Source organism: Canis lupus, chromosome 7, assembly GCF_003254725.2.
Source record: "Canis lupus dingo isolate Sandy chromosome 7, ASM325472v2, whole genome shotgun sequence".
Classification (NCBI taxonomy): Eukaryota; Metazoa; Chordata; class Mammalia; order Carnivora; family Canidae; genus Canis; species Canis lupus.
Window position 1 is genome coordinate 41,222,300 of NC_064249.1, and position 24,494 is coordinate 41,246,793.

Consider the following 24,494-nt stretch of genomic DNA (forward strand, 5'->3'; position numbering starts at 1 on the left):
CTCTGCCGTTCTTGCGTAGAGGGCGGGACTAAGAAAGCCTATTGGCCGGTTTTCTTGCCGCTCAATGAGCTGGCTGCAGTGATTGGCAGCGACCCGGAGGGTAGCGGGTTTAGGTGTAAGCCCTGAGGAGGCAGCGTTTTCTGGGCTTCTCGCTGGTTCTCTCTCTCCAGAAGGTTCTGCCGGTTGCCCCAGCTCTGGGTACCCGGTTCTGCATCGCGCCGCCATGATGGGCCATCGTCCGGTGCTCGTGCTCAGTGAGTTGGGGGAAGGCGGGGCAGGAGGGGCCTCTTTTCGCCCTTTACCTCCGCGCTTTGGCGTGTTGCCCCAGCCCGGTCCCGCCCTGGTCCTGCCGCGCAGCCTTCCCGTCGTCGTTGGTTTCGGAATCCCCTTTCCTTCTCCTCTTTCTGCCCCGAGCCGGTTCCCTTAGGGCCTGGGCCGGGCCGGGCCGCTGGTCTGCGGGCACCCGGGCTCCCTCCGCCGCCACTGCACCCCTGCTCGCGTGGTTCTCGGTGCGGGCGCGGAGAACGGGATGTGGTCAGGCCTGGCCTCCCAGCTCCGGCCCTTGACCCCGCCACATCGCCTGGCTCGAGCGTTCCGTTTTTATCGGGGGTCTCGACAGTATTTTCTTGTCGGATCGGGGGCTTAAGTGACTGAAGTAGGGACGCTGCCGACGAGGGCGGGGGGGGGGGGGCGTCCGCGCACAGCGAGCGATGCCCTGGTAATTTCTCAGTAACGCCCTCCCGGGGTCTCCTTTCGCGGGGTCCGGCTTCGATGTAATTGGCCCCGCGGTGTCCTCCGCGCTGTGATCCTACCTACTGAGTTTTCCTGAATTTCTCTCTAAGGAGGATTCGCTCCATTGTCTTCTCCTGGGATATTCCCGTTCCTCGTGTAACTTCTGTACCTCGTCTGCAAACTCTTGTTCCTCCCTTACCGTTTTATGTATACAAAATGCAATAAAGCGGTTTTATGCCTTTTCCCTGTACCTGGGAATCACTGTTTTCACGGGAAAAAAACTTTTTTTTTTTTTTTTTTTTACTGAACCGGGAAAAAGCCCGTTTTTTGTTTTTGTTTTTGTTTTTGTCTTTTGTTTTTTCTGAGGAGCCCATCAGAATAGTCTGTGCAGGATTTTAGTTACTGCTACTCGAAACATGAATCTAAATTCTGAGGGTTGTGAGCGTGTAGATTTGATGGGACTGGTTGAAAATTTTACTGATTTAAATTGTAGGGAATGTGTAATTTGGAAGGAGGGAAATCGGCGGTTTGGTTGTAGCCACTGGCTTGTCTCCATTGGGAGGGCCCCAGGGGTGAGTGGTGGTTGTGTGTGAAGCCTTTTTTGGGTCTTCATTATTTTCTGGCACTAGTGACTATGACTGAGTAGGCTCCCTGTTAAAATCTGATGGTAGAGCGGTTACTGAGGCATCCTTACTTATATCCTAGCATGCAGTGATTATCTTGCAAACTGAGCCACTCTGAGAGGACAGTCTAATTCCACAGCACACTGTGGGGGCGCTATCAGTAATTGTGCTGGGATGGTTAGTATAATTCCTCCTGCCCAAATAGGAAAATAAGAACCCCCAAACTCCTTCCTTTTTTTACAGAAAGCAATGACTGATGCTTTTTTTTAGGTTACCAGCTCTTTGAGAATAGGATATAGATCCTCTTCCCAGTCAAGAATGCAGTACCTTCCCATTTTCTCATATAATCTCTAGGAGTTTACCATTCCACTAGCCCATTTATGGACCTCAGTATGAATCTTTGCTGTTAATTCGTGAATATTTGGTTAGTGGGAAAGAGATGACCAGGGTTTCATAGTTGAAGCGTTAGGGATTGTTTGTATGCCAGGGGTTGACATAAAAATGTAGCCATAAATACATGTTTTAGTGTTGTTGTTGTTTTTAAGTTTTCAAAGGTATTTTGATATGTAATAACCTACATGTATCTAGAGCATAGGATTCATTGAGGTTTGTTCTTTGTATATCTGTAAAACCTGTGTGTGCATGTGTGCGTGTGTTATTTCCAAAGGTCAGGGAGTAAATAGTTGCTACACAGTGGGTGAATCCTGGTCTATCACATTTTACTTTATCTGTTTTAGGCCAGAACACAAAGCGTGAATCTGGAAGAAAGGTTCAATCTGGAAACATCAATGCCGCCAAGGTAGCATATCATTCATTCATTTAAAGATTAGATTTAGGGCAGCCCTGGTGGCTCAGCGGATTTAGTGCCACCTCCAGCCTGGGGCGTGATCCCGGAGACCCGGGATCGAGTTCCACGTCGGGCTCCCTGCATGGAGCCTGCTTCTCCCTCTGCCTGTATCTGTCTCTGTGTGTGTGTGTGTGTGTGTGTGTGTGTGTCTCTATGAATGAATAAATAAAATGGTTTTTTTTTTTAAATAAAGATTAGATTTATTTATTTGAGAGAGAGAGAGCAGGAGCGGGAGAGAGGAGCACAGGGAGAGGGAGAAGCAGACTCCCTGCTAAACAGGGAACCCGATGTGAGGTTTGATCCCAGCACCCTGGGAGCTGAAAGCAGACACTTAACCAACTGAGCCACCCAGGTGCCCCAGTAGCATATCTTTTAAATAGTTTAACGTTGATGAGTTTGCTTTCAGCTGCCTTCCCTAGTATTTCTGTATTCATTTGCAATTAGGCAGAAGAAAAGTTTGACTTGCCTTTTTTGAGGGCATTTCTCTGATGGTGGTAGGATGCCCTCCCGCAATGAGTTAGGCTTAATAGTCTTTTCATATTGTGCATAATTCTATTAGCGTATATTTTATAATCTGTTCGTGTTTGTCTCACACCATGTGTGGAGTTACTTTAGGGGAAGGATTGTATTCCCTTTTATATCCCTAGCATCCATTGTAGATCCTGCCTCGGTATTCAGTTAATGTAGTTTGGATGAAAGAATGAAACAGCCCTGGAGCTGATTTAGCATGGTGTGGAGGCCACTGTCATGGAAAGAAGTACTAACACATGGACTTCCAGTTATCTGAGTTATGGGAAACTGAAGCTCTGGAAGCCATGTCCCCTCTTTTCCTGTGAAAAATTATTTATGCATCCACCTTGAACTCATTCCTGAAGAGGAGAACAGAATCCGGACATGTAATCTCCTGTATCTAACGTGGCTTCTCCTAACACACACATTCATGTGGTTATCTGATTGGTGGTTACATGTATTATATTTTCTTTTTGATAGACCATTGCAGATATCATCCGTACATGTTTGGGACCCAAGTCCATGATGAAGGTAGGCCTGTCTCTTACTGAAAATTGACTACAGATTTTCCCTTTCTGTTATCTGGAAGACTTAAGTATAACTTTTACTTTGGCCCTAGATGCTTTTGGACCCAATGGGAGGCATTGTGATGACCAATGATGGCAATGCCATTCTTCGAGAGGTATGACTTTTTATTCTAGCAATTTTATAAAGGACCCGTAAAGTTATATATATATGATTAGTTTCTTAGGACTGTTCTAACAAGTTACTACACAGTGGGTGGCTTTCAACAAAGAAATTTATTTTCTCACAGACTGGAGACTAGAAGTCCGAAATCAAGGTGTCAGCAGGGCCCTACTCCTCCTGAAAGCTCTTGGAAAGAATCTTTGGTTTTGGTTTTTGTTCTTTGTTTTAAGATTTTATTTATTTATTCATGAGAGACACAGAGAGAAAGGCAGAGACATAGGCAGAGGGAGAAGCAGGCCTCCCACAAGGAGCCTGATATGGGACCCGATCCCAGACCCCGGGATCACGCCCTGAGCCGAAGGCAGAGGACACTCAACCGCTGAGCCACCCAGGCATCCCATGGAAAGAATCATTGTTGCTTCCTGCATCCCGTGGTTGACCATAATGGTTGACATTCCTTGGTTTGTGGACTTAGTCACCTTTTCAGATGTTATATGCCATTCTTGTGTCGTGTCTTTTATTCTAAAAGGACAACAGTGGTTGGGTTTAGGGCCTATTGTAATAATCTTGTATGATCTAATTTTTTTTAAAGATTTTATTTATTAATGAGAGACAGAGAGGCAGAGACATAGGCAGAGGGAGAAGCAGGCTCCGTGTAGGAAGCCCAATGAGGGACTCAATCCCAAACCCCGGGATCATGCCCTGACCCAAAGGTAGACACTCAACCACTGAGCCACCTACGCGTCCCTTGTATGATCTAATCTTAATTATATCTGCAATGACCCTGTTTCAAAACATTCACCTTCACAGTTTCCAGAGGTAGGAGGACTTCAGCTGTCCTTTTGGAAAACACAGTGCAACCATGACAGTGGGGCTCCCTGTAAATAAGCTAAGAGAGTACTGATCTGTCTTTGAGAAACTTTTTTTTTTTTTTTTTTTTTTTAATAATTATTTACTCATGAGAGACACACAGAGAGAGGCAGAGACACAGGCGGAGGGAGGAGCAGGCTCCATGCGGGGAACCCGATGTGGGACTCGATCCCGGGTCTCCAGGATCACACCCTGGGCCCAAGGCAGGCGCCAAACCACTGAGCCACCCAGGGACCCTGTCTTGGAGAAACTTTAATGGTTAAGTTGGCATATGCATTTTTTCCTAAGAAGAAGGAGACTTGGAAAGAGGATTTATTTACATATTTTGGGGACCATTTTAAATCTTTCAAGCTGGTAAAATAAAGATAAGGGAGTGAGTGTGGAAGTAAGAAGCTCAAGAGTTAGGACCATGGAAAGTGGATTCCAAAGTCTTTGAGTAGTGCTGATTCAGTGGCAATCTGCATTTTCCTTTTCAGATTCAAGTCCAGCACCCAGCAGCCAAATCCATGATTGAAATTAGCCGGACACAGGATGAAGAGGTTGGAGATGGGACCACATCAGTAATTATTCTTGGTAAGTAAGAAGGGAACAGTGTTGATAGAGAAAATTGGATTGAAACATGAAGGTTTTTGTCAGAAAGTAGATCTGCATTCTAGTTTAAGAAGGAAATTGTTACCAATCCACTAATTACAATATTTAAGTAATTTTTTGCTAATTTCCTGTGTATTTTCTCCCAAGTGAACACAAAACACTCCTCATAGTGTAGGATGAACTAAAAATCTGGTTGAACAAAATATAGTGGTTTATTGTCATTCACAGTAAGTTATATTCTAGAAAGCTACCACAAATCCTAAACCGTCATTCCTGGGGGAAATACAGGTTAGGCCCCTGTCAGCCTCTTCACATACTCTGATAAATACATACTTTGGTTTTATTTATTTTGGAGAGAGCGTGAGCGAGCATGGGGTAGGAGGCAGAGGGAGAGAAACCCAAGGAGACTTCCCCACTGAACAGGAGTCTCATATGGGGCTCAATCCCACGACCCTGAGATCATGACCCAAGTCAAAACCAAGAGTCAGGGCACCTCTGTATCTTACTTTATGTGAGATTTTGTTTTATTTTATTTTATTCATGAGAGACAGAGGGGCAGAGACACAATCAGGCTCCATACAGGGAGCCCAATGTGGGACACTATCCTGGGACTCCTCTCTGAGGCAAAGGCAGATGTTCAACCACTGAGCCACTCAGGCATCCCTGTTTTATTTTTTAAAGTAATCTCTACTCCCAGCATGGGGCTTGAACTCAAAACCCTGAAATCGAGTTACGTGCCTTTTTTTTTTTTTTTTTTTAAGATTTTTATTTATTCATGAGAGACAGAAGGAGGCAGAGACACAGAGGGAGAAGCAGCCTCCATGCAAAGAGCCTGATGTGGGACTCGATCCTGGGTCTCCAGGAATGGGGCTGAAGGCAGATGTTTAACTGCTGAGCCACCCAGGCATCCCATGGGTTACATGCTTTTCCAACTGAGCCAGCTGGGTGCCCCTTTTCTATTTGTTTAAAGACACCTTATGGGGGCTTCTGTGTGGCTTAGACATCTGACTCTTGGTTTCGGGTCAGGTCATGATCTCCTGAGTCTTGAGATCAGGCCTGGCATCAGGCTCAATGCTAAGCAGGGAGTCTGCTTAAGAAACTTCTTTCCCGGGATCCCTGGGTGGCGCAGCGGTTTAGCGCCTGCCTTTGGCCCGGGGCGCGATCCTGGAGACCCGGGATCGAATCCCACATCGGGCTCCCGGTGCATGGAGCCTGCTTCTTCCTCTGCCTATGTCTCTGCCTCTCTCTCTCTCTCTCTCTCTCTCTCATAAATAAATAAAAATTTAAAAAAATTAAAAAAAAAAAAGAAACTTCTTTCCCTCTCCCCCTGCGTGCAGGGTATGTGTGTAATGAATCTTCAAAAACACCAAAAAATTAAAAATAAATAAAAACACCTGGGACGACTGGTGGTTCAGTGGTTAGTGTCTGCCTTTGGCTCAGGACGTGAGGATCGAGTCCCACATGAAGCTCCCCACAAGGAGCTTGCTTCTCCCTCTGCCTCTGTCTCTGCCTCTCTTGGTGTGTCTTTCATGAATAAATAAAATCTTTTTTAAAAAATAAATAAAAATAAATGAATGAATGAATAAATAAAAACACCTTATGTAAAATATGTTGCTGATTCACTAACACTGAACTCAAGGCCGGTAGCATCGTAACAAATGCCTGAATGAAGCTTATATAATGTGCTGTTTGCTCTGTAAGGTACACACAGTCTTCTTGCACTTAGGAAAACTGGACTGTACTTTAGTGCTACACTTGGGGGCCAGTTCAAACAGTGGAATCACCAACAAAATGTACAAAAATGAGGGATCCCTGGGTGGCTCAGTGGTTTAGTGCCTGCTTTCGACCCAGGGGCGTAATCCTGGAGTCCCAAGATTGAGTCCCACATCAGGCTTCCTGCATGGAGCCTGCTTCTCCCTCTGCCTATGTCTCTGTGCCTGCCTCTCTCTCTCTCTCATGAATAAATAAAATATTTTTTTAAAAATACAAAAATGAAACTATACCTCGGAAAGTATGACAGCTGAAATAAGGCAGAGCATTGTATTGAGTGACTCAGAGTTTTCCACCTCTGCACATGTGTGTGACCATGAAAGTGTCCCCAATGCTGATTTGGGGCTTACAAATAACGTTTTTGCAAGTAATGAAGTTGACAAATGAATCTTGACAATGAGTCGTGACCATACAAGTTTTAATAACTGATCTCCCATTTTCTATAGGATCTTGGAGAATCACTTCTGAAAACATTGCCTTTATTTCTCTATATGTTTTAAGTCAATGGTGAATTTTTTTAATCAAGGCATTTTTAAAAACCTACATACAGTAACACATTGATAAAGAAATGAGAACTATTTTAAGGAATGCCTCTTTTTTTTTTTTTTTTTAAGATTTTTATTATTTATTCACGAGAGACAGAGAGGCAGAGACACAGGCAGAGGGAGAAGCAGGCTCCACGTAGGGAGCCCGACGTGGGATTCAATCCCAGGTCTCCAGGATCAGGCCCTGGACTGAAGGTGGTGCTAAACCACTGAGCCACCAGGGCTGCCCAGGAATGCCTATTTATAGTGTTGACTCACATGCCTAAAAGTAGAATCCATACAATAGAATTATTATAGGAACTTTGATTTAAATTTTTTAAGATTTTTATTTATTCATGAGAGACACAGAGATAGAGAGGCAGACACAGGCAGAGGGAGAAGCAGGCTCCATGCAGGGAGCCCGACGTGGGACTCGATCCCAGGTCTCCAGGATCATGCCCTGGGCTGAAGGCAGGCGCTAAACCACTGAGCCACCCAGGGATCCCCTGATTTAATTTTTTTTTAAAGATTTTATTTATTCGTGAGACAGGCAGAGTGAGAAGCAGGCTCCATGCAGGGAGCCCCGATGCTGGAGTCGATCCTGGGACTGCGGGATCACACCCTGAGCCAAAGGCAGATGCCCAACCACTGAGCCACCCAGGCATCCCTTACGTGAACTTTTAAAGTGGCATTTTCAGTTATTTTTAGAATGTATCAAATTGGGTGGAGATGTACTGGAGTCACCACCAACTAGGCACTTTGTTATTTTAGTTTTGAGAGAGAGCCCGCATGAGTGGGGGAGAGGAGTAAAAGCAAAGGGAGAGAATCTCAACAGACTCCCCACTGAATGCAAGGCTCCATCTCACAGTTCTGAGATCATGACCTGAGTTGAAACCAAGAGGCAGATACAGCTGACTTAGCCACCTAGGTGCCCACTAAGCACTTTAGACCCAATTTTTATGAAGAGGAGTGAAAGATAATTTGGAGTCGAAAGAGGGAGGACAGATTTTATATGATTTCTTACTTTTTTGGTAGAAGATGAGCGGTAGACATCAGGCAGAATTTCTAGTTAACAATCTTTGTTGAATCTCCTGGAGCGCTTAGATGGGTTAAGTATCCATATGTCTAGGTAGCTCTGCCATTCCTAGACTCATTTTTCTTAAGTTATCCTGACTTCTCTAGCAGGGCGTACATGTTCTTTTCTGAGTGAACTTACTCAAACATCTTTTAAAATGCTTAATTATCTTTTAAAATGCTTAATTATCTTTGGGGGCACCTGGTGGCTCTTGGTTACAGCTCAGGTCATGATCTCAGGGCTGTGAGACTGAGCCCCGCTTCAGACTCCCCACTTAGTGCAGTCTTGTCCCCTCCTCCCCTTCTGTCTCTCCTGAATGCGAGTACAGACATGCACGTGTGCTCTCCCTCTCAAAATGAATAAATCTTGGGATCCCTGGGTGGCGCAGCGGTTTGGTGCCTGCCTTTGGCCCAGGGCGCGATCCTGGAGACCCGGGATCGAATCCCACATCGGGCTCCCGGTGCATGGAGCCTGCTTCTCCCTCTGCCTGTGTCTCTGCGCCTCTCTCTCTCTCTGTGACTATCATAAATAAATAAAAATTAAAAAAAAAAAATTAAAAAAAAAAAGAATAAATCTTTTAAAAATAAATAAAATTACTATCTTTCAGTGTACACGTTGGTCACTTAGAATTGGTGTAAAGTATTCAAGAATTCAAACATTTGAGGGACACCTGGGTTGCTCAGCCGTTGAGCGTCTGCCTTTGGCTCACGGCGTGATCCCGGGGTCCCAGGATCGAGTCCCACATCAGCCTTCCTGCATGGAGCCTGCTTCTCCCTCTGCCTATGTCTCTGCCTCTCTCTTCTGTCTCTCATGAATAAATGGGTAAAGTCTTTTAATAAAAGAAAGGCTTCTGTCACACCACCATTTAAAAAAAATAGGTCTGATGATTTTTTTTTTTTTATGAATTCCCTTGTATAAAGTATAAAATTTGAATAGTATTAACAGCCAATTGGCATAGCTTTTGGGACAGTATTTTAGGAAAAAAGATAATAGTATTTTGAAAACTCAATGAAGTTGCCTTGAGAGATCCCTGGGTGGCGCAGCGTTTAAGCGCCTGCCTTTGGCCCGGGGCACGATCCTGGAGACCCGGGATCGAATCCCACATCGGGCTCTCAGTGCATAGAGCCTGCTTCTCCCTCTGCCTATGTCTCTGCCTCTCTCTTTCTCTCTGTGACTATCATAAATAATAATAAAAAAAAATTAAAAAAAAGAAAAAGAAGTTGCCTTGAAATCCAGGTACTTTTAAAAACCATTATGGTGTATCTTTTTTCAGCGGGGGAGATGCTGTCTGTGGCTGAGCACTTCCTGGAGCAGCAGATGCACCCAACAGTGGTGATCAGTGCTTACCGCAAGGCATTGGATGATATGATTAGCACCCTTAAGAAAATCAGGTATTGAGATCAGAAGTTACTATCATCTCTGGGGAGCCTGGAAGACTGATCTGTTCTGAGGTGATGAAGGAAGGCCAGACACATCACACAATTTATACGCTGGTGTCCTGTGCTAGAGTGAGACAGGAGAGCAAAACCAACAGAGGATGAGAGATGTAAACATTTTGGAAAATGACAAAGGATACAAAGTAGACAAGAGGGACTCAGTACAGTTCTTCAAAATATCTCTTGGTTACGTGCTGTTTGCTTGTTTCTGTGTTAGGTGCTGCCATGGAAAATGTTAGATGCCAACGGGTGGAATTAGTTGAAGAGTTAGGTAACTGTAATGATTCAGGACTTAATAGTAAAGTGTTCTCCCAATCATGACTGATGCGGTCAGTGTTCTAATAAAATGCTGTGGAGAGTGTAGCCGGCAGTTTTCCATTCAGGTCAGAAGGAAGGGGGCTGAAAATGCTTTTCGAGTCCCATCTCAGAATTGAAGAATTTGCCTCAAGTCTGCTGAATACTAACAGGGTGGTGATACGACTGTGGAAAGGCAGGACTTCTAACATCAGAGGATATTAAGTGATGACATAATGCAAAATGCTTTTGATTTAAAAATTTTGTTTGAAACGTAGAACTTACAATGTTGTTCTCTACTGGGTCGCTGGGTACCTAAGTCTCAAGCAACTTGATGAGCTCTGTACTGTAGTGCCTGTCATTTAGAAACAGCATATGAGAACACATGTCTAGCACTCGTAGGGAATGCAGTGTTTGCCTGAAGTTATTTATATGAAGTAAGGTGTGTAAGAATGTATAGATAACCAAAAGATTTATTGAGTTTGTGGAGCTGAATTGATAGAAAGTTTTTCTTTTCAAACAATAATTGTCTAAATATCTTAGATACTTGTAGAGCTATTGGTTCTTCCCTGAAATCTGTAATTCAACAATTATGTAATAGTAAATTGTGTGCCTTACGTTGTTAAAAAAGGGATTTCAGCAATAGGAAAATTGGACAAGATGGTTTCCGAGGTCTCCTACAACTTCATTTTTAGCATTGTAAACAGTCTGATTACGTATTAATGTATGCTGCTGTTAGGAATGTTAGGAAAGACCCAAGCACATAGACACAGAAAGCACCATATGATATACAATGGAATGGAATAAGGTGCTGGATAGAAGAAGAGAAGAGAATCAGGTGTTCAGTACAGATTAAGGGTGATCATTGGGATAAACTCTCAGAATTTGTTAGCTATGGGAAAAGGTTTCAAAGACAAAATGTGTTTTGGCTCAAGTTGTAAAAGTTGAGTTTATTTTGTTGAAGCAGAAGGTAAAAAACAAATAGTCTGGAGGGTTGTCAGGCAAAAGAACAGATTACTCCAGGATTTGAGACACCTTTCAGGGATGGGTTAGTTGTAATCTTGCTGAAAGGCAGAGGGATGAACAGTTCTGCCTGTTGGCCCACTCTGATCCCCACACTAGAGAGGAGGGACTTCTTGAATATGCAAGGTCTCTACTGAGCATACTACCTGTTTCTTCTTTCCAGTACCCCGGTTGACACCAATAACCGAGATATGATGCTGAACATCATCAACAGCTCTATTACTACCAAAGCAATCAGTCGGTGGTCCTCATTGGCTTGCAATATTGCCCTAGATGCTGTCAGGACTGTGCAGTTTGAGGAGAACGGTCGCAAGGAGATTGACATCAAGAAATACGCAAGGGTGGAAAAGGTAAGCTTTTTAAACAGTGTGTGTTTGGAAGACAAGTTCTTTCCTAGTATGAATTAGCCCACTTGTGGAGGACATAGGCTTAAGTCTTTATAGTTAGAATAATATTTGCTGCCCAGAAAACAAAAACTTGAAAAAGAGAGTTCCAAGGAAGCATTCCCAAAATAGTACTTCTGCTGCTGTTCCTACCAAGGTTTACAGAAGCTACAGAAAGGCTTATTGGTGTCTCTATGTTTGTGCATTTTTGTACATACTTGCCACTTGGTGAGGATATGAATTGAGGTCTCTACACTCTCGCTAATAAGCCCCAAAGAACTCTCTTCCATCTCTACTCCTTTAAGGACAAAATGTACTATTAATAGCTTGTGACCTGTAGGGGGAGCTCTAGGTATAAAAATTTTGTGAGAATCTTGGGGAAATAGAGAATCTCAATCACTGAATCTTTTAGTCTCGGGCTGACCTTTTCAGATTGGGGTCATGGTCCGTTATTGGTGTGTCCTCCTAGAGGGGAAAAATGTGATTGTAACCATGTTTGTTTTGACGTTCAAGGAAGAAAGCTATGTTAGAAACCTGAAATAGGGCAGTCCCAGTGGCGCAGCAGTTTAGTGCCGCCTGCAGCCTGGGGTATGATCCTGGAGACCTGGGATCGAGTCCCACGTTGGGCTCCCTGCATGGAGCCTGCTTCTCCCTCTGCCTATGTCTCTGCCTCTCTCTCTCTCTCTGTGACTATCATAAATAAATAAAAATTTAAAATAAAAAAAATAAAAAATAAAAAAATAAAAATAAAAAAGGGAAAGAAACCTGAAATAGTGCTCATTGGGGAAAGATGAGTGTGCAGGAGAAGAGTTGAGAAACTGTTTACTCTTGGTTGTGGATGAAAGTGGGTCTTTTGCTCAGATACCTGGGGGCATCATCGAAGACTCGTGTGTCCTACGAGGAGTCATGATTAACAAAGATGTGACCCATCCACGAATGCGGCGTTATATCAAGAACCCTCGCATTGTGCTTCTGGATTCCTCTCTGGAATACAAGAAAGGAGAAAGCCAGGTAAGGTTCCTGGCCCTCTTCCTTGAAGTTGGCGTGAAAATCTGATTGCTAATAGAGACAAGGGAAATTAAAGGTGTGTTCATTACATTGTCTGCTCTGTTGTGAGTGATCTTCATATACAGTTTCTGCTTCTTAACAAGAGCTGTTTGATGTAGTTAATACTTCAGTTTACAGAGGATCCGTGGGTCGCTCAGTGGTTTGGTGCCTGCCTTTGGCCCAGGGCGCGATCCTGGAGTCCCAGGATCGAGTCCTGCATCAGGCTCCTGGCATGGAGCCTGCTTCTCCCTCTGCCTGTGTCTCTGCCCCTCTCTCTCTCTCTGTGTATAATTAATTAATCAACTAATTAATTAATAACTATCTTTAAAAAAATACTTCAGTTTATAGATGAGGGATCTAAAGCTCAGAGAAGTTAGGTTAATTGAGTAACACAACTGTATTGACCAAATCAGTATTTGAACCCAGCTCTGTTGGCTTCAGTTCCATACTACCATGCCACTTTTCCTAATGTATGAGAACATAGAGTAGGAGTTAATTTAGCTTGGAAATGCTAAAGAATTTCCAGAGGGAAGAGGTTCACAAGACTCTCTTACCTGTGGATATAATAAAGTAATTAAAGCTTGTTAATATAAGGATTGGGAACAAGATTTATTTCAATGTGGAAAGAATTAAGACCCAGAATTTTCACATTGACAAGACGGAAGAAACATTACATGGAGGTTCAGGGACCTTAGGCCACAATCTCCACTGATTGCCTTTGACTTTGAATTGCATTTAACGCATAATTAAGGAGTTAAGCTGACACCCTGGAGCTAAACTAGCTTCATAGATGTGGGCTCCTGGCTTAACAGGACTCTGACACTTCCTGCGGTGCATGAGAGGACTGGGTAGGGGAGCCTGGTACTTGGGATGATCCTGAAGAGCATCACCTGTCCAGGTTTTTTTTTTTTTTTTTTTTTTTTTAAAGTCCATGATTTTCAGGACACTTGGGTGGCTTAGTGGTTTAGCTAGCACCTGCCTTTGGCCCAGAGTGAGATCCTGGAGTCCCGACATCATGTCCCACATCGGGCTCCCTCCATGGATCCTGTATCTCCCTCTGCCTATGTCTCTGCCTCTGTCTCTCATGAATTAAAAAAAAAAAAAAAGTCCATGACTTTCTTCACCACATAGACTGACATTGAGATCACAAGAGAGGAAGATTTCACACGAATCCTTCAGATGGAAGAAGAGTACATACAGCAGCTCTGTGAGGACATTATCCATCTGAAGCCTGATGTGGTCATCACAGAAAAGGGCATTTCAGGTAGGACTCCATTCTTTTCCCATCCTCCTTTTGAGGTAGAAGAGGATGGGTTGACCCCTTACCCCTTGGGCATGAACAGCATAATAAACATGTGATGGTTAGGGTACAGTGAGGATGAAACCCGGTTCAGAAACCAGGAATTCTGACTTCTAGTTTGATACCTCTACTCTTGGGTTTACAGATTTAGCTCAGCACTACCTCATGCGGGCCAATATCACAGCAATCCGCAGAGTCCGGAAGACCGACAATAATCGCATTGCTCGGTGAGTAGGCCACATAAAAATAAGATTCTTCCTTCCCATGTATTTTTCTTTTTGGAGCTTTCTAATGCAATGATCATTATCTGAAAATGTTTAATACAGGACACAGCCAAACCTGGTACAGGTGGGAATGCCCTGGGTTTAGCTGTTGTGTACCCTCTTCAGAGAATCTCCAGTTGAAGTTATCTACTGCAAGAGTCTCTTTTATACTGCCACTAGCCAGTAGTGATCCGCTCGTGATTAACCATCTGTGGTCCCTACCTTGGGGTCTGCTTTAGTCTATTTAACTAGCTCAGAATAGAGCACAAGCATCAATTAATTTCCTTGATTGTATCTTTAGCTGTTGTTCATGCATTTTAGGTTGCATTCTTGATGTCTGTGTTCACATACCATTCATTTTTAATACTAATTTTTATCTTAAAAAGAGAAGTCTGTCCCAATAGCATATATCCAATCCAAGTCGAATTTTATACTTCGCTAGTTCGGAAATGGCTTTGGGCATATATGGGTACAAATGGTTGATTGCATGCCCACGAGTGGGGAAAAAGTGACAAATTAGTTTTGTTCAATGAAATTGAGTTAGACATACACTAATGTACTTATTTTCCTCCTTGCTTGATTTTTGCGTTGTCTGTAGTACAATTCTGTCACTGGCCTTGAGCTCTGGGCAGTATGGGACAAATTCTATCTAAGAAAGACCATTATGTGGTCGTATGCATATTAGATATGCCCGAGAACTCGTTTGTCCAGCTTTTAGTATCCACAAAATATTGAATTAAACTGCATTTGGTTATAGAAGTTGCTCTAGGGATATACACATTCATTTGTAAAGACTTGTTAGTGTAAGGAAACTTCCCTGTACATGTTTGGAAATCTATCTCCCCAGGCAGCCAAGACCTCCCAAGTTACATAGCAGTGTTTCCAGCAATCCACTTTTGGCCTTATTCCCAGCCACAGACCCTAGGGACTAGGAGGAAGCATAAAAGTATCTAAAATCACCTGCCCCCAATCTAATCAATAGAGCCTGTGGGGCCCGGATAGTTAGCCGGCCAGAAGAGCTGAGAGAAGATGATGTTGGGACAGGAGCAGGCGTGTTGGAAATCAAGAAAATTGGAGATGAGTACTTTACATTCATCACTGAGTGCAAAGACCCCAAGGCATGTACCATTCTCCTCCGCGGAGCCAGCAAAGAGGTTCTCTCGGTGAGTCTACCTTAGAAGTGTGACTGCATGGACCAGGTCCTTTCATTTCTTGAGAGTCCCAGAAGACCTAAAATTCTCCTGTTGCCCATTCATAGCTATTTAATTTTTGATATGTGGTCACAAATACCATTTCTTAAAAATTAAAAACAGTTGTTTTAGGGACACCTGGCTTGCTCAGTCAGTAAGGCATTCAACTCTTGATCTTGGGGTCATGAGTTCGAGTTCCACTTTGGTTAGATTACATACATACAAACACATAATCTTTTTTTTTTTTAAAGAACAATTTCTTGGGCAGCCCCGGTGGCTCAGCGGTTTAGCGCTGCTTTCACCTGGGGTGTGATCCTGGAGACCTGGGATTGAGTCCCACATCGGGCTCCCTGCATGGAGCCTACTTCTCTCTCTCTGTGTCTCATGAATAAATAAATAAAAATTAAAATAAAATAAAATAAAAAACAATTTCTTGGGCAGCCCGGGTGGCTCAGCGGTTTAGCACCGCCTTCGGCCCAGGGTGTGATCCTGGAGACCTGGGATCGAGTCCCACATCAGGCTCCCTGCTTCTCCCTCTGCCTGTGTCTCTGTCTCTCTCTCCCTCTCTCCCTCTCTCCCTCTCTCTGTCTCTCATGAATAAATAAAATCTTTAAAAATATATATATATATATATATATATATATATATAAAGAACAATTTCTTAATTGTTAAAAGTATGATTTACCATATTAATTTTTAAGCCTACGCATTCACGTTCTTGGGCAATAGATCTCAGGACCTTTTCATCTTGCAAAACAGACATTATACCTATTGAACAATGACTCATCATTTCCCCAGCAACCACTGTTTCCTTATTTTTTAAGTTGACATTGTAAATACCACTTTTTTTCCTCAGGTTAAGTACCCAAAGATGCACAGCTAGTAACTACACCACGCAGCCTCTTAAGCGAACACAGTTGGGATGGGTCAAAATGGGGTAGTGCTCTGTCTAGCCAGACTTCACAGAGTGACACGCCTGCCCCCTGGCCCTCTTGTGCAGTTATAATTCATGTGTTTTTCCAAAGTAAAGGGTATCTGCCCTGCCCCACAAGGGTTCCAAGGGCCTTTCCTAGTTTGATTTTGATGGTTTACCAAACTTGGCAGTTAGGAAGCCCTTCAGTGCCTCTGATATATTCCTGAGTCATTGAGCTTTGGCTTCACATAGTCTGTTTGCTTTCCCAAGGAAGTGGAACGCAACCTCCAGGATGCCATGCAGGTGTGCCGTAATGTCCTCTTGGACCCCCAGCTGGTTCCAGGAGGTGGGGCCTCTGAAATGGCTGTGGCCCATGCCTTGACAGAAAAATCGAAGGCCATGACTGGTGTGGAACAGTGGCCGTACAGGGCTGTTGCTCAGGCCTTAGAGGTCATCCCTCGCACCCTAATCCAGAACTGTGGGGCCAGCACCATTCGTCTGCTTACCTCCCTTCGGGTGAGTTCCTTCCCATGCTTTTGCTCTTGATGGGGTGGGGAAAGCTGACCTCCACCAGGATGGTTTAAGAGGATGGTTCACGTCGTGCATCAGGCTTTCCTGACAGCTTAGGCCTTCTAGTGTCCTCTCTCTGAGCATGCCACCTATTTGCTGTCATTGTCATCACCTTTTTTCATTTCATTGTTCTTGGTTTATTACCTTCATGTTCCCTGCCCGCTTCCTCGTTCTGTTTTTGCCTTGAACTGTTGATGCTTCTTCCAACTACAGGCCAAGCACACTCAGGAGAACTGTGAGACATGGGGTGTAAACGGTGAGACAGGTACCTTGGTAGACATGAAAGAACTGGGCATCTGGGAACCACTGGCTGTAAAGCTGCAGACATACAAGACAGCAGTAGAGGTGAGGCACCCTGAAACCTACGCTGTGCTGTTTATTTACAGATAACCAGAGACCAGGGTGTTGGGCTCAGTCTTGAAGGGAAGGGTACAGAGGCAGAATGTTCTCAGATCTCCTAGGGAATCTGTTCCCCTACTTAACTTCCAGCTCATGCAAAAAGCAAGGTAATAGCAGATATGCATTGCTTGCTGAGGGAGAGGTGCATTTTACAGGCAAGGCTCTGTAAAAGCAGGCAAGGCTTTTTACAGGCAAGGCTCTGAAAAGGCAGATCTCAGATAAAATGCTAATTATGTAGGAGGAGCTAGGTTTTAAAGAAAACAAGTGTTCTTCCTTTCTCTGCTGACCTCTTTGGGGCTGTGGTTTTTCCCTAGACGGCAGTTCTCCTGCTGCGGATTGATGACATTGTCTCAGGCCACAAAAAGAAGGGTGACGACCAGAGCCGGCAAGGCGGGACTCCTGACGCTGGCCAGGAGTGAGTGAAGGGCAAGGTGACCTCAACGCACAGAGCCGGCAGAGGCTTCCTCTTCCCTGAGCCAGACTGCCAGGGACACTGTGGACGTCTCTGTTTGGAAGGGATCAGGTTGAGGGGCAGCCCTGGCCTCTTCCTGTGGTAGCTCAGTTTGCAAAAGGCACTGACATATAATTCTTCTCTATTGTAAGCTTTCCATTTAATGTAGTTTGCTTCCGTTGATTAAATCTAAGTCATTTGAGATGGTGGTATGTGTTTTTCAACGTTGGTTCACATCTCTGCCTCCTGGCAAAGAGACACGAGACAGAAGATTTTGCTGGGGAGGAAGGGAGATGGGAATGAGGTAAGTACCTGCCTCCCTAGAGGTGTATTTCAGACTTCTCAGTAGTTGCTGATGGGAGACACTCTTGGTTCTCTCAGAATTCAGAGGTTCATACTTTAAAACTTGAAGAAGCACTGCTTCGTATTCACCACCCAAAGAACAGGAGGAACCTGTCCAGACCATGGGTGTTCCCCATCTGTGGTTGTGAATAGAGCAACACCCAGTATGTGCTAGGGCTCAGGCATTTGTCCTAAATAACATAGAACATGTGTATTTTCTATTGTATCCTTCCCATCTTACCTGGAATGCTTCCTCCCCTGTTCTTCCTGACTGCAGTCTGTACTCTGGCCTGCTTGTGTCACAGGCAGAAATAGAAGGTTTAATCTCATTCTCTGCTTTGTTTTTATCAAAGGAGAAAAATAATGGCCATGGGATGCTGGAGGTCAGGTGGGGCCAGCCTGTGATTTCTTCAGTGTCCTTCCTCTTAGCTCCTGGGCCCTCCACACCCCCTTTGTCCTTATGATTCATACAATTAGACTTTATCTCCTTCCTGATCTCCGGACTTGGTCATATTAAGTTGAATACTAGGTAGGATCATAATAGCACATGGAGCTTCCTGTATGATAAACATTCTAGTTACTGTGCACATATTAGTCTTCATGATGACACTTAAGATGGGTAGTATCCCCCCATATTGCCATGGGGCATCTATCTGGTGCAGATAAAGTTGTGTAAGGGTCACAGGGCTGGGAAGTGGCAGACTGGATTCCTGTGTGGGCGATCTGCCTCCAGGAGCCAAGCTCTCAGGCTGTGCTCGCTGCATGAGGCGTGCAGGGGGCTCTGGAAGCCTCTGGTCTGTCCGCACCCGTGGCCCAGCGCCCTGCTCAGCTGCTCGAGGTCTTTGATCTTCCCCCTGTCCAAAGGCTCTGAAGTAAGCCCACCTCTACCTCATTAATCATCCCTTCAGAGCTCCAAGACCTTAGAGAAGAGATAAGTGAACTAGGTTTTGAAGAAAAACACAAAGACCCTGTGTATTCTTCCTCCCGTTTGTGATTTCCCCCATGTCCACTCTGGCTGCGGTTCTACCAGTCAGGCAGGGGGTAAATGAATGCTGGGTGGATGTGTGGTAGCCTTCCTGCTGTGGTCAGAGCCTCTCTGTGTGCCTGTCTCCTGGCGACTTCCATCATTACACACCCCTTTGGCTTTGAGAGCCCCTTCTAACTTTCTGGGCTGGAAGTGAACATGGTGATTATGGGATGCCTCAATCTCTGTACTTTGTGGTCCTGGGAACCCAGTTTTGCCACCTGCTTGACTTTGCTCATGGTCCTCCCTGTCAGACTCCTGGATTTCCTCCTATAAAGCAGCGTTTCTTGGGTGGTGGGGAGGCTTGAATCCCTGATTACCCTAGCTCCCTCTACTTAGGCAAGACTCTTGTTTCTATTTCCCCCAGTCAGTTCCCAAAGTTGATACCTCAGATGATACAAGTACTTGTCTCAAAAAAGTTTTTTGAGAAAACTTGAGTTCATCCTAGAGTAGCCGTTTGGGGGAAAAATGAAATTGGGTCCCTACTTCATCCACTGTTTGCAAAATTAGTTCCAGGCAGCTGAAAGATTCTGATACAAGAAAGTGAAACTAGAACACATGACATTTTTTACTATATCAGAGTGGGAGAAAATAAAAATTTGCATTGTGAAAACAACAAACAGGAAGTAGGGGGTTGCAGATGCGGTGATATTTGTTCCAATACAAAAAGTAATTTCTTTAAAGAAATTTTTTTTGAGGGCAGCCCTGGCGGCGCAGCGGTTTAGTGCCGCCTGCAGCCTGGGGCGTGGTCCTGGAGACCCGGGATCAAGTCCCACATCAGGCTCCCTGCATGGAGCCTGCTTCTCCCTCTGCCTGTGTCTCTGTCTCTCTGTCCCTCTCTCCCTCTCTGTGTGTGTCTCACATTAATAAATAAAATCTAAAAAAAAAACAAAACTTTTTTTTTTTTGAGATTTTATTTATTTATGAGACAGGCAGAGACATAGAGGGAGAAGCAGGCTCCCTGTAAGAAGCCCAATGCAGGACTCGATCCCAGACCCCAGGATCACACCTTGAGCTGATGGCAGACACTCAACCACTGAGCCATCCAGGCATCTCTCTTTAAAGAACTTTTAAAACTTGGCAGTCAAGGGGCGCCTGAGTGGCTCAGTCTGTTAGGCGTCTGCCTTCAGCTCAGGATTGTGTTCCCAGGGTCCTGGGATCAAGACCCCCAGGCTCCCTGCTCAGCTCAGTCTGCTTCTCCCACTCCCTCTGCCCCTTCCCCAGCTTGTGTGCATGCATGCTTTCTCTCTCTCAAATGAATAAAATCTTAAAAAAAACAACAAAAAGAATTTGGCAGTCAAGGAGATAGGGCCCATAGAAATAATAGGCCAAGGGTGTAAGCTCCAGAGAAGTGACAAACACAGAGCTAATAACATTACTTGTTAGGGACATGCATGTAAGTGTGAACACTTAATGAAGCCCCTCTGGTACGTGGCCTGCCCATCAATAGACCTCATACACAGGTCAATTTGCCCTGGCAGTTTGAATCCTGGCTGCTTATCTTCTATATTTGGATTCAAATGTATATGAAATGCTGTACATACAGAGAGATTCATTTCAAAGGGAAATTGGGAAGTACCACAGTTATGTTAAATGTATCCCTGGGACCTCCTCCTGCAGTAATATACTTAAGTGGAGAATGAGTTCCAGGTGCAGAGAACAGTCTTCAATGTGTAAGTGAAAAAGAAAAGCAAACTGCAGAAGGGTGTTTGGATTCCATTGCATGGTATTACATATATGTGCACACACGCAGTGTGCGTGTGTACACATTGTGTACAAAACATCTTTTTTTTTTTTTTTCAAGATTTTATTTATTCATGAGAGACACACAGGCAGAGATGCAGACAGAGGGAGAAGCAGGCTCCATGCAGGGAGCCCAACGTGGGACTCGATCCTGGGTCTCCAGGATCACGCTCTAGGCTGAAGGTGGCGCTAAACCGCTGAGCCACCCGGGCTGCCTTTGGTTTAGTTTTATTAAGTGGGCTCTGCCCAGCATGGGGCTTGAACTGTAGGCCCCAAGACCAAGAGTCGCACACTCTACCGACTGAGCAGGCCAGGTGCCCCTGCATGGAACATCATTGGAATGACACTATTACCAACGCAGTAGTTGTCTCAGGACCTGGGTTGCTGGGGAATAAAGATGACAGACCCCTTTCACTACCTTAGGAAGTTTGTGTCATAGGCATTTATTATTAGTCAAAATAATTGTTTTTTAGTCAAAATAATTTTAAGCAAAAACATCCAAGAACAACAAAGCGATTTATTCAGCCAGATATGAACTCTGACAAAATGTATGTGGTGTTCTCAACTATTTATTGAAGTATCTTTTCTCCGTAATAAAACTGAGCTCTTCTGGGACAGGAACCTGCATTACTTAGGGGCTCAATAAATATGAACAACTGGCAAAATCAACTGGGCTATACTGTCCCCCGCCCCACCCCTAATTTCTGCAGATTCTGCTCTTCCTTCTCTACAGCACAGTTGGCTTATTGGGATCATTGGGATCTTGGAGTCCGACGTCATGGCCATTACAGGTAGCCAGTGTGGCCAGTTGGGTAGGAGAGGCCGTATGGCTACGCACCTGTCTAGTCTGGGGTGTCTTGCTTGGAGCCCTGCTGGGGATGACAAGCTCCTAATTTCTGGGGTTATATTCTCTCTCCAACCTCAACTGGCTCAAGGGAGTTGTCTCTTTAAGAGCTGGTGGCAGCCCCGCCCCACAAGGAGGTCAGCTGGGTGTGTGAGTCACATGACTCCCAAGTCTCTTCCGCCCTCTGCAACTGGGGCCTCATGTGCCGCCATGAGGGGCCCCGCTGGGGCTGCGGGCGTTGTGCCCCCAGTTCCATGCTCCTCCTGATTCAGCTGCTGTCTGCAGCCCCGTTTGGCCTGCTGGGGGAGGAAACTCGCCAGGTGAGGGGCTAGAGCAGTAGGTGTTCCTGGAAATGCTACCCTGGGAGGCACCCAAGCGGCAGGGCTGGTGGGGCACCGCCAGGGCCCTGGGACAGGATTGTGGACGAGGGGGACTCCCGGGCTCCCTGTCTTAAGGGGACACCTGCCAGCGCCTGACTCAGCCCTGAGTGACCCAGGTCCAGCAAGAGTTGGGCTGCTTCTCACCCCTGGCCCCGTATCCTCGTCTGCCTGCTGGAGTCAGGGTGGTTGTGGCTCTGGCCGGCTCTCCAGGCCACATCCCTCCAGCCGATGCCTGCGCCTCAAACCAGATGCCCGAGTTCCCACACCGCGTCTCTTGCCTTTCCCCATTGTTCCCCAGCTGCTCTGTCCTGTGCCTCTTTCCTGACCTCGTTCCCTTGACCCTCCACTATGCCGTATTCCAGGTGTCTCTGGAGGTCATCCCTGACTGCCGAGACCCCTCCCCGAACCTGCTCCACATCCGGGCAGTGGGTAGCAACTCCACACTGCACTATGTGTGGAGCAGCATGGGGCCACCGGCAGTGCTGCTGGTGGCCACCAACACCCCACACAGCACCCTGACTGTCAACTGGAGCCGCCTGCTTTCCCCTGAGCCTGACGGGGGCCTGACGGTGCTCCCCAAGAACAGTATCCAGTTTTCTTCTGCCCTTGTCTTCACCAGGGTGAGGAGGTTGGGGAGAGCCAAAGGGGAAGAGTGCTGAGCAGAGGGTTCACCCGGGCCCAAGGTGGGGACCGAAGACCAGGGTATGGGAAGTAGAGTCAAGCATAGGAGCCATGGGGCGGGGGTGGCTCTGGGGGTAGCTAGACTCAGGCAACTCCTGTCCCATCTCACCCTGCCTGCCAGCTGTTTGAATTTGACAGTGCCAACACATCTGAGGCGTCAGCCAAGCCTCCGGGAAAACCGTATCCCCCGTATTCCCTGGCGGAGTTCTCTTGGAACAACATCACTGACTCATTGGATCTCGCTACCCTGAGCGCCACATTTCGAGGCCGCCCCATTCAGGACCCCGCTGGGGCCTTTGCCAATGGCAGCCTGGCCTTCAGGGTAAGGGTGTGGGGAATGAGAGGAACACCAAAGGCTGTTTTCTGAGGGTGGGGGTGGTGGCCTTCACATACAGGCAGGTCCCTGCTTCCCATGCCTCGCCCGCTTCCCCCATCCCAGGTGCAGGCTTTCACCAGATCCAGCCGCCCAGCCCAAGCCCCGCGCCTCCTGCATTCAGCAGACACCTGCCAGCTAGAGGTGGCCCTGTTTGGGGCCTATCCCCGGGGAAACCGCTCCCTGTTTGGGCTGGAGGTAGCCACCTTGGGCCAGGCCCCCGACTGCCCCTCAGTGCAGGAGCAGCGCTCCATTGATGATGAATATGCACCTGCAGTCTTCAAGGTCAGTCTTCAGGCGGAGAGGCGGATGGGTGGGGGATGGTAGGACTTCAAAGAACCATGTAACCAGTTACCAACTAGTGGTGCCATTCAGCTCATTCAAATGCTGGCCACTGTGCTGACCCAGCCTCTGCCTTCAGTGGGGAAGACAAAAGGCAGCCAGGCCTGGGGGCCGGGGGTTGGGGGAGCCTGGGGACCTGGGGCTGTGAGCTGAGTATAGGCTTATGGACGTCAGGGCTGGGAAAGGACCCAGTGTTCCCGAGCCACCTCTCTTTCTACAGAGGAGGGGCAGAGGCCCTATGTAAGCAGCCTTGGGGGCAGCCTAGGCCTTTGGACAGTTGGTAACATTTGGGAGGCCGGGAAGGGTGGAGGAACTGGAGGGTGGGCAAAGGTTGGTCCTCCTCATCCTGTTGTTTTTCTCCCAGTTGGACCAGCTGCTGTGGGGCTCCCTGCCCTCGGGCTTCATGCAGTGGCGGCCAGTGGCTTTTGCCCAGAGGCAGAGGGGCCGGGAATCATCCCTGCCCTGCCAAGCTTCCCCTCTTCGCCCCACCTTGGCATACCTTCTTCCCCAGTCTCCCATCGTCCGAGCCTTCTTTGGGCCCCAGACTGACTTCTGTGCCTTCAACTTGACATTTGGGGCTCCTACAGGCCCCGGCTACTGGGACGAATACTATCTCAGTTGGTGAGGGCCGGGGCAGGCTGGGGCTTTGGGAGTGGACGTGGGGGTGCCTGGCTTCCTGGTCTTCCTGCCTAACCTACTTACCTGTCTTTCTCACTCTCCCTGCCCTAGGTCAATGCTCCTGGGTGTGGGCACCCCTCCAGTGGACGCCTTGTCCCCGTTAATCCTAGGCATCATGGCAGTGGCCCTGGGTGCTCCAGGGCTCATGCTGCTGGCAGGAGGCATATTTCTGCTGCTGTGGCACAAGCAGTGCTCCCAATACCAGCCTATAAACTGAGGCCCACTCTCTGGAGGACGGGACATTAACTAGTGGGCCTGTGTTGCTGGTCTGCCAGTTGAAGGGTTAGCTGCTCCCTTCTCCCATCTTGCTTTTCTGCAAAACCTCAGGGAACCCCCAGGCGGGGCTTCCATCATACTCTCAGGAGGGACCAGCAACAGGGTGATTGCTAGAGGTGGGGGGGGGTCCCTTAGTGATACTCCTCTGCCCTTCCACCATTTTCCTGGCATGAGACTCACAGACATAAATCAAAGGCCTTCTGATTGGTTGGCTGCCCCAGAAGGCACAAAATAGACTTATTTTCTCCCTGGTGCTTGTCTCAGTGTGGATGTTGTGGGCAGGTGTTAGGCTGGTTCCAGGAACCAGAGGCTG

At 46.4% G+C, this 24,494-nt stretch overlaps 3 protein-coding genes across 6 annotated transcripts in view; 2 read left to right on the forward strand and 1 right to left on the reverse strand.

Moving 5' to 3' along the window:
- The window catches only part of RHBG (Rh family B glycoprotein), a 28,852-nt gene extending 27,862 nt beyond the window's left edge, over window positions 1–990 (reverse strand). The window contains exon 1 of the mRNA XM_049112551.1: window positions 303–990. The gene's annotated coding sequence lies outside the window, so the exon portion shown is untranslated. The remainder of the gene's footprint in view (window positions 1–302) is intronic.
- On the forward strand, window positions 65–17,700 carry CCT3 (chaperonin containing TCP1 subunit 3). 3 transcript variants are annotated; one of them, XM_025430833.3, is made up of 14 exons: window positions 65–254; window positions 2,093–2,154; window positions 3,193–3,243; window positions 3,332–3,394; window positions 4,746–4,842; window positions 9,503–9,620; window positions 11,146–11,332; window positions 12,227–12,376; window positions 13,544–13,676; window positions 13,858–13,939; window positions 14,958–15,138; window positions 16,349–16,594; window positions 16,862–16,993; window positions 17,362–17,700. In XM_025430833.3, exons 1-14 carry the CDS (start codon window positions 224–226, stop codon window positions 17,464–17,466), a joined length of 1,638 nt encoding a protein of 545 aa, XP_025286618.1. In that variant the 5' UTR covers window positions 65–223; the 3' UTR covers window positions 17,467–17,700. The 3 variants fall into 3 exon arrangements, with proteins under 3 accessions (XP_025286618.1, XP_025286619.1, XP_025286620.1); XM_025430835.3 differs by lacking the exon at window positions 2,093–2,154 and having other exon boundaries at window positions 108–254; XM_025430834.3 differs by lacking the exons at window positions 3,193–3,243; window positions 3,332–3,394 and having other exon boundaries at window positions 90–254.
- A 3,905-nt stretch (window positions 17,701–21,605) lies between these two features.
- On the forward strand, window positions 21,606–24,433 carry LOC112648899 (glycosylated lysosomal membrane protein). Of its 2 annotated transcripts, XM_025430851.3 has the most exons (6): window positions 21,608–21,771; window positions 22,194–22,451; window positions 22,634–22,834; window positions 22,952–23,170; window positions 23,592–23,848; window positions 23,957–24,433. In XM_025430851.3, the coding sequence occupies exons 1-6, from the start codon at window positions 21,652–21,654 to the stop codon at window positions 24,120–24,122; spliced, it is 1,221 nt and encodes a 406-aa protein (XP_025286636.1). In that variant the 5' UTR covers window positions 21,608–21,651; the 3' UTR covers window positions 24,123–24,433. The 2 variants fall into 2 exon arrangements, with proteins under 2 accessions (XP_025286637.1, XP_025286636.1); XM_025430852.2 differs by lacking the exon at window positions 23,592–23,848 and having other exon boundaries at window positions 21,606–21,771; window positions 23,957–24,151.
- The last annotated feature ends 61 nt before the right edge of the window (window positions 24,434–24,494 follow it).

Coding starts and splice junctions, on each gene's coding strand:
- CCT3 (XM_025430833.3), top strand. CDS start 224: ATGATGGGCCATCGTCCGGTGCTCGTGCTCA. Junction 255..2,092: donor TCGTCCGGTGCTCGTGCTCA/GTGAGTTGGGGG, acceptor TATCTGTTTTAG/GCCAGAACACAAAGCGTGAA. Junction 12,377..13,543: donor ACAAGAAAGGAGAAAGCCAG/GTAAGGTTCCTG, acceptor TTCACCACATAG/ACTGACATTGAGATCACAAG.
- LOC112648899 (XM_025430851.3), top strand. CDS start 21,652: ATGTGCCGCCATGAGGGGCCCCGCTGGGGCTGCGGGCGTTGTGCCCCC. Junction 23,171..23,591: donor ATGCACCTGCAGTCTTCAAG/GTCAGTCTTCAG, acceptor TTTTTCTCCCAG/TTGGACCAGCTGCTGTGGGG. Junction 23,849..23,956: donor GACGAATACTATCTCAGTTG/GTGAGGGCCGGG, acceptor TCCCTGCCCTAG/GTCAATGCTCCTGGGTGTGG.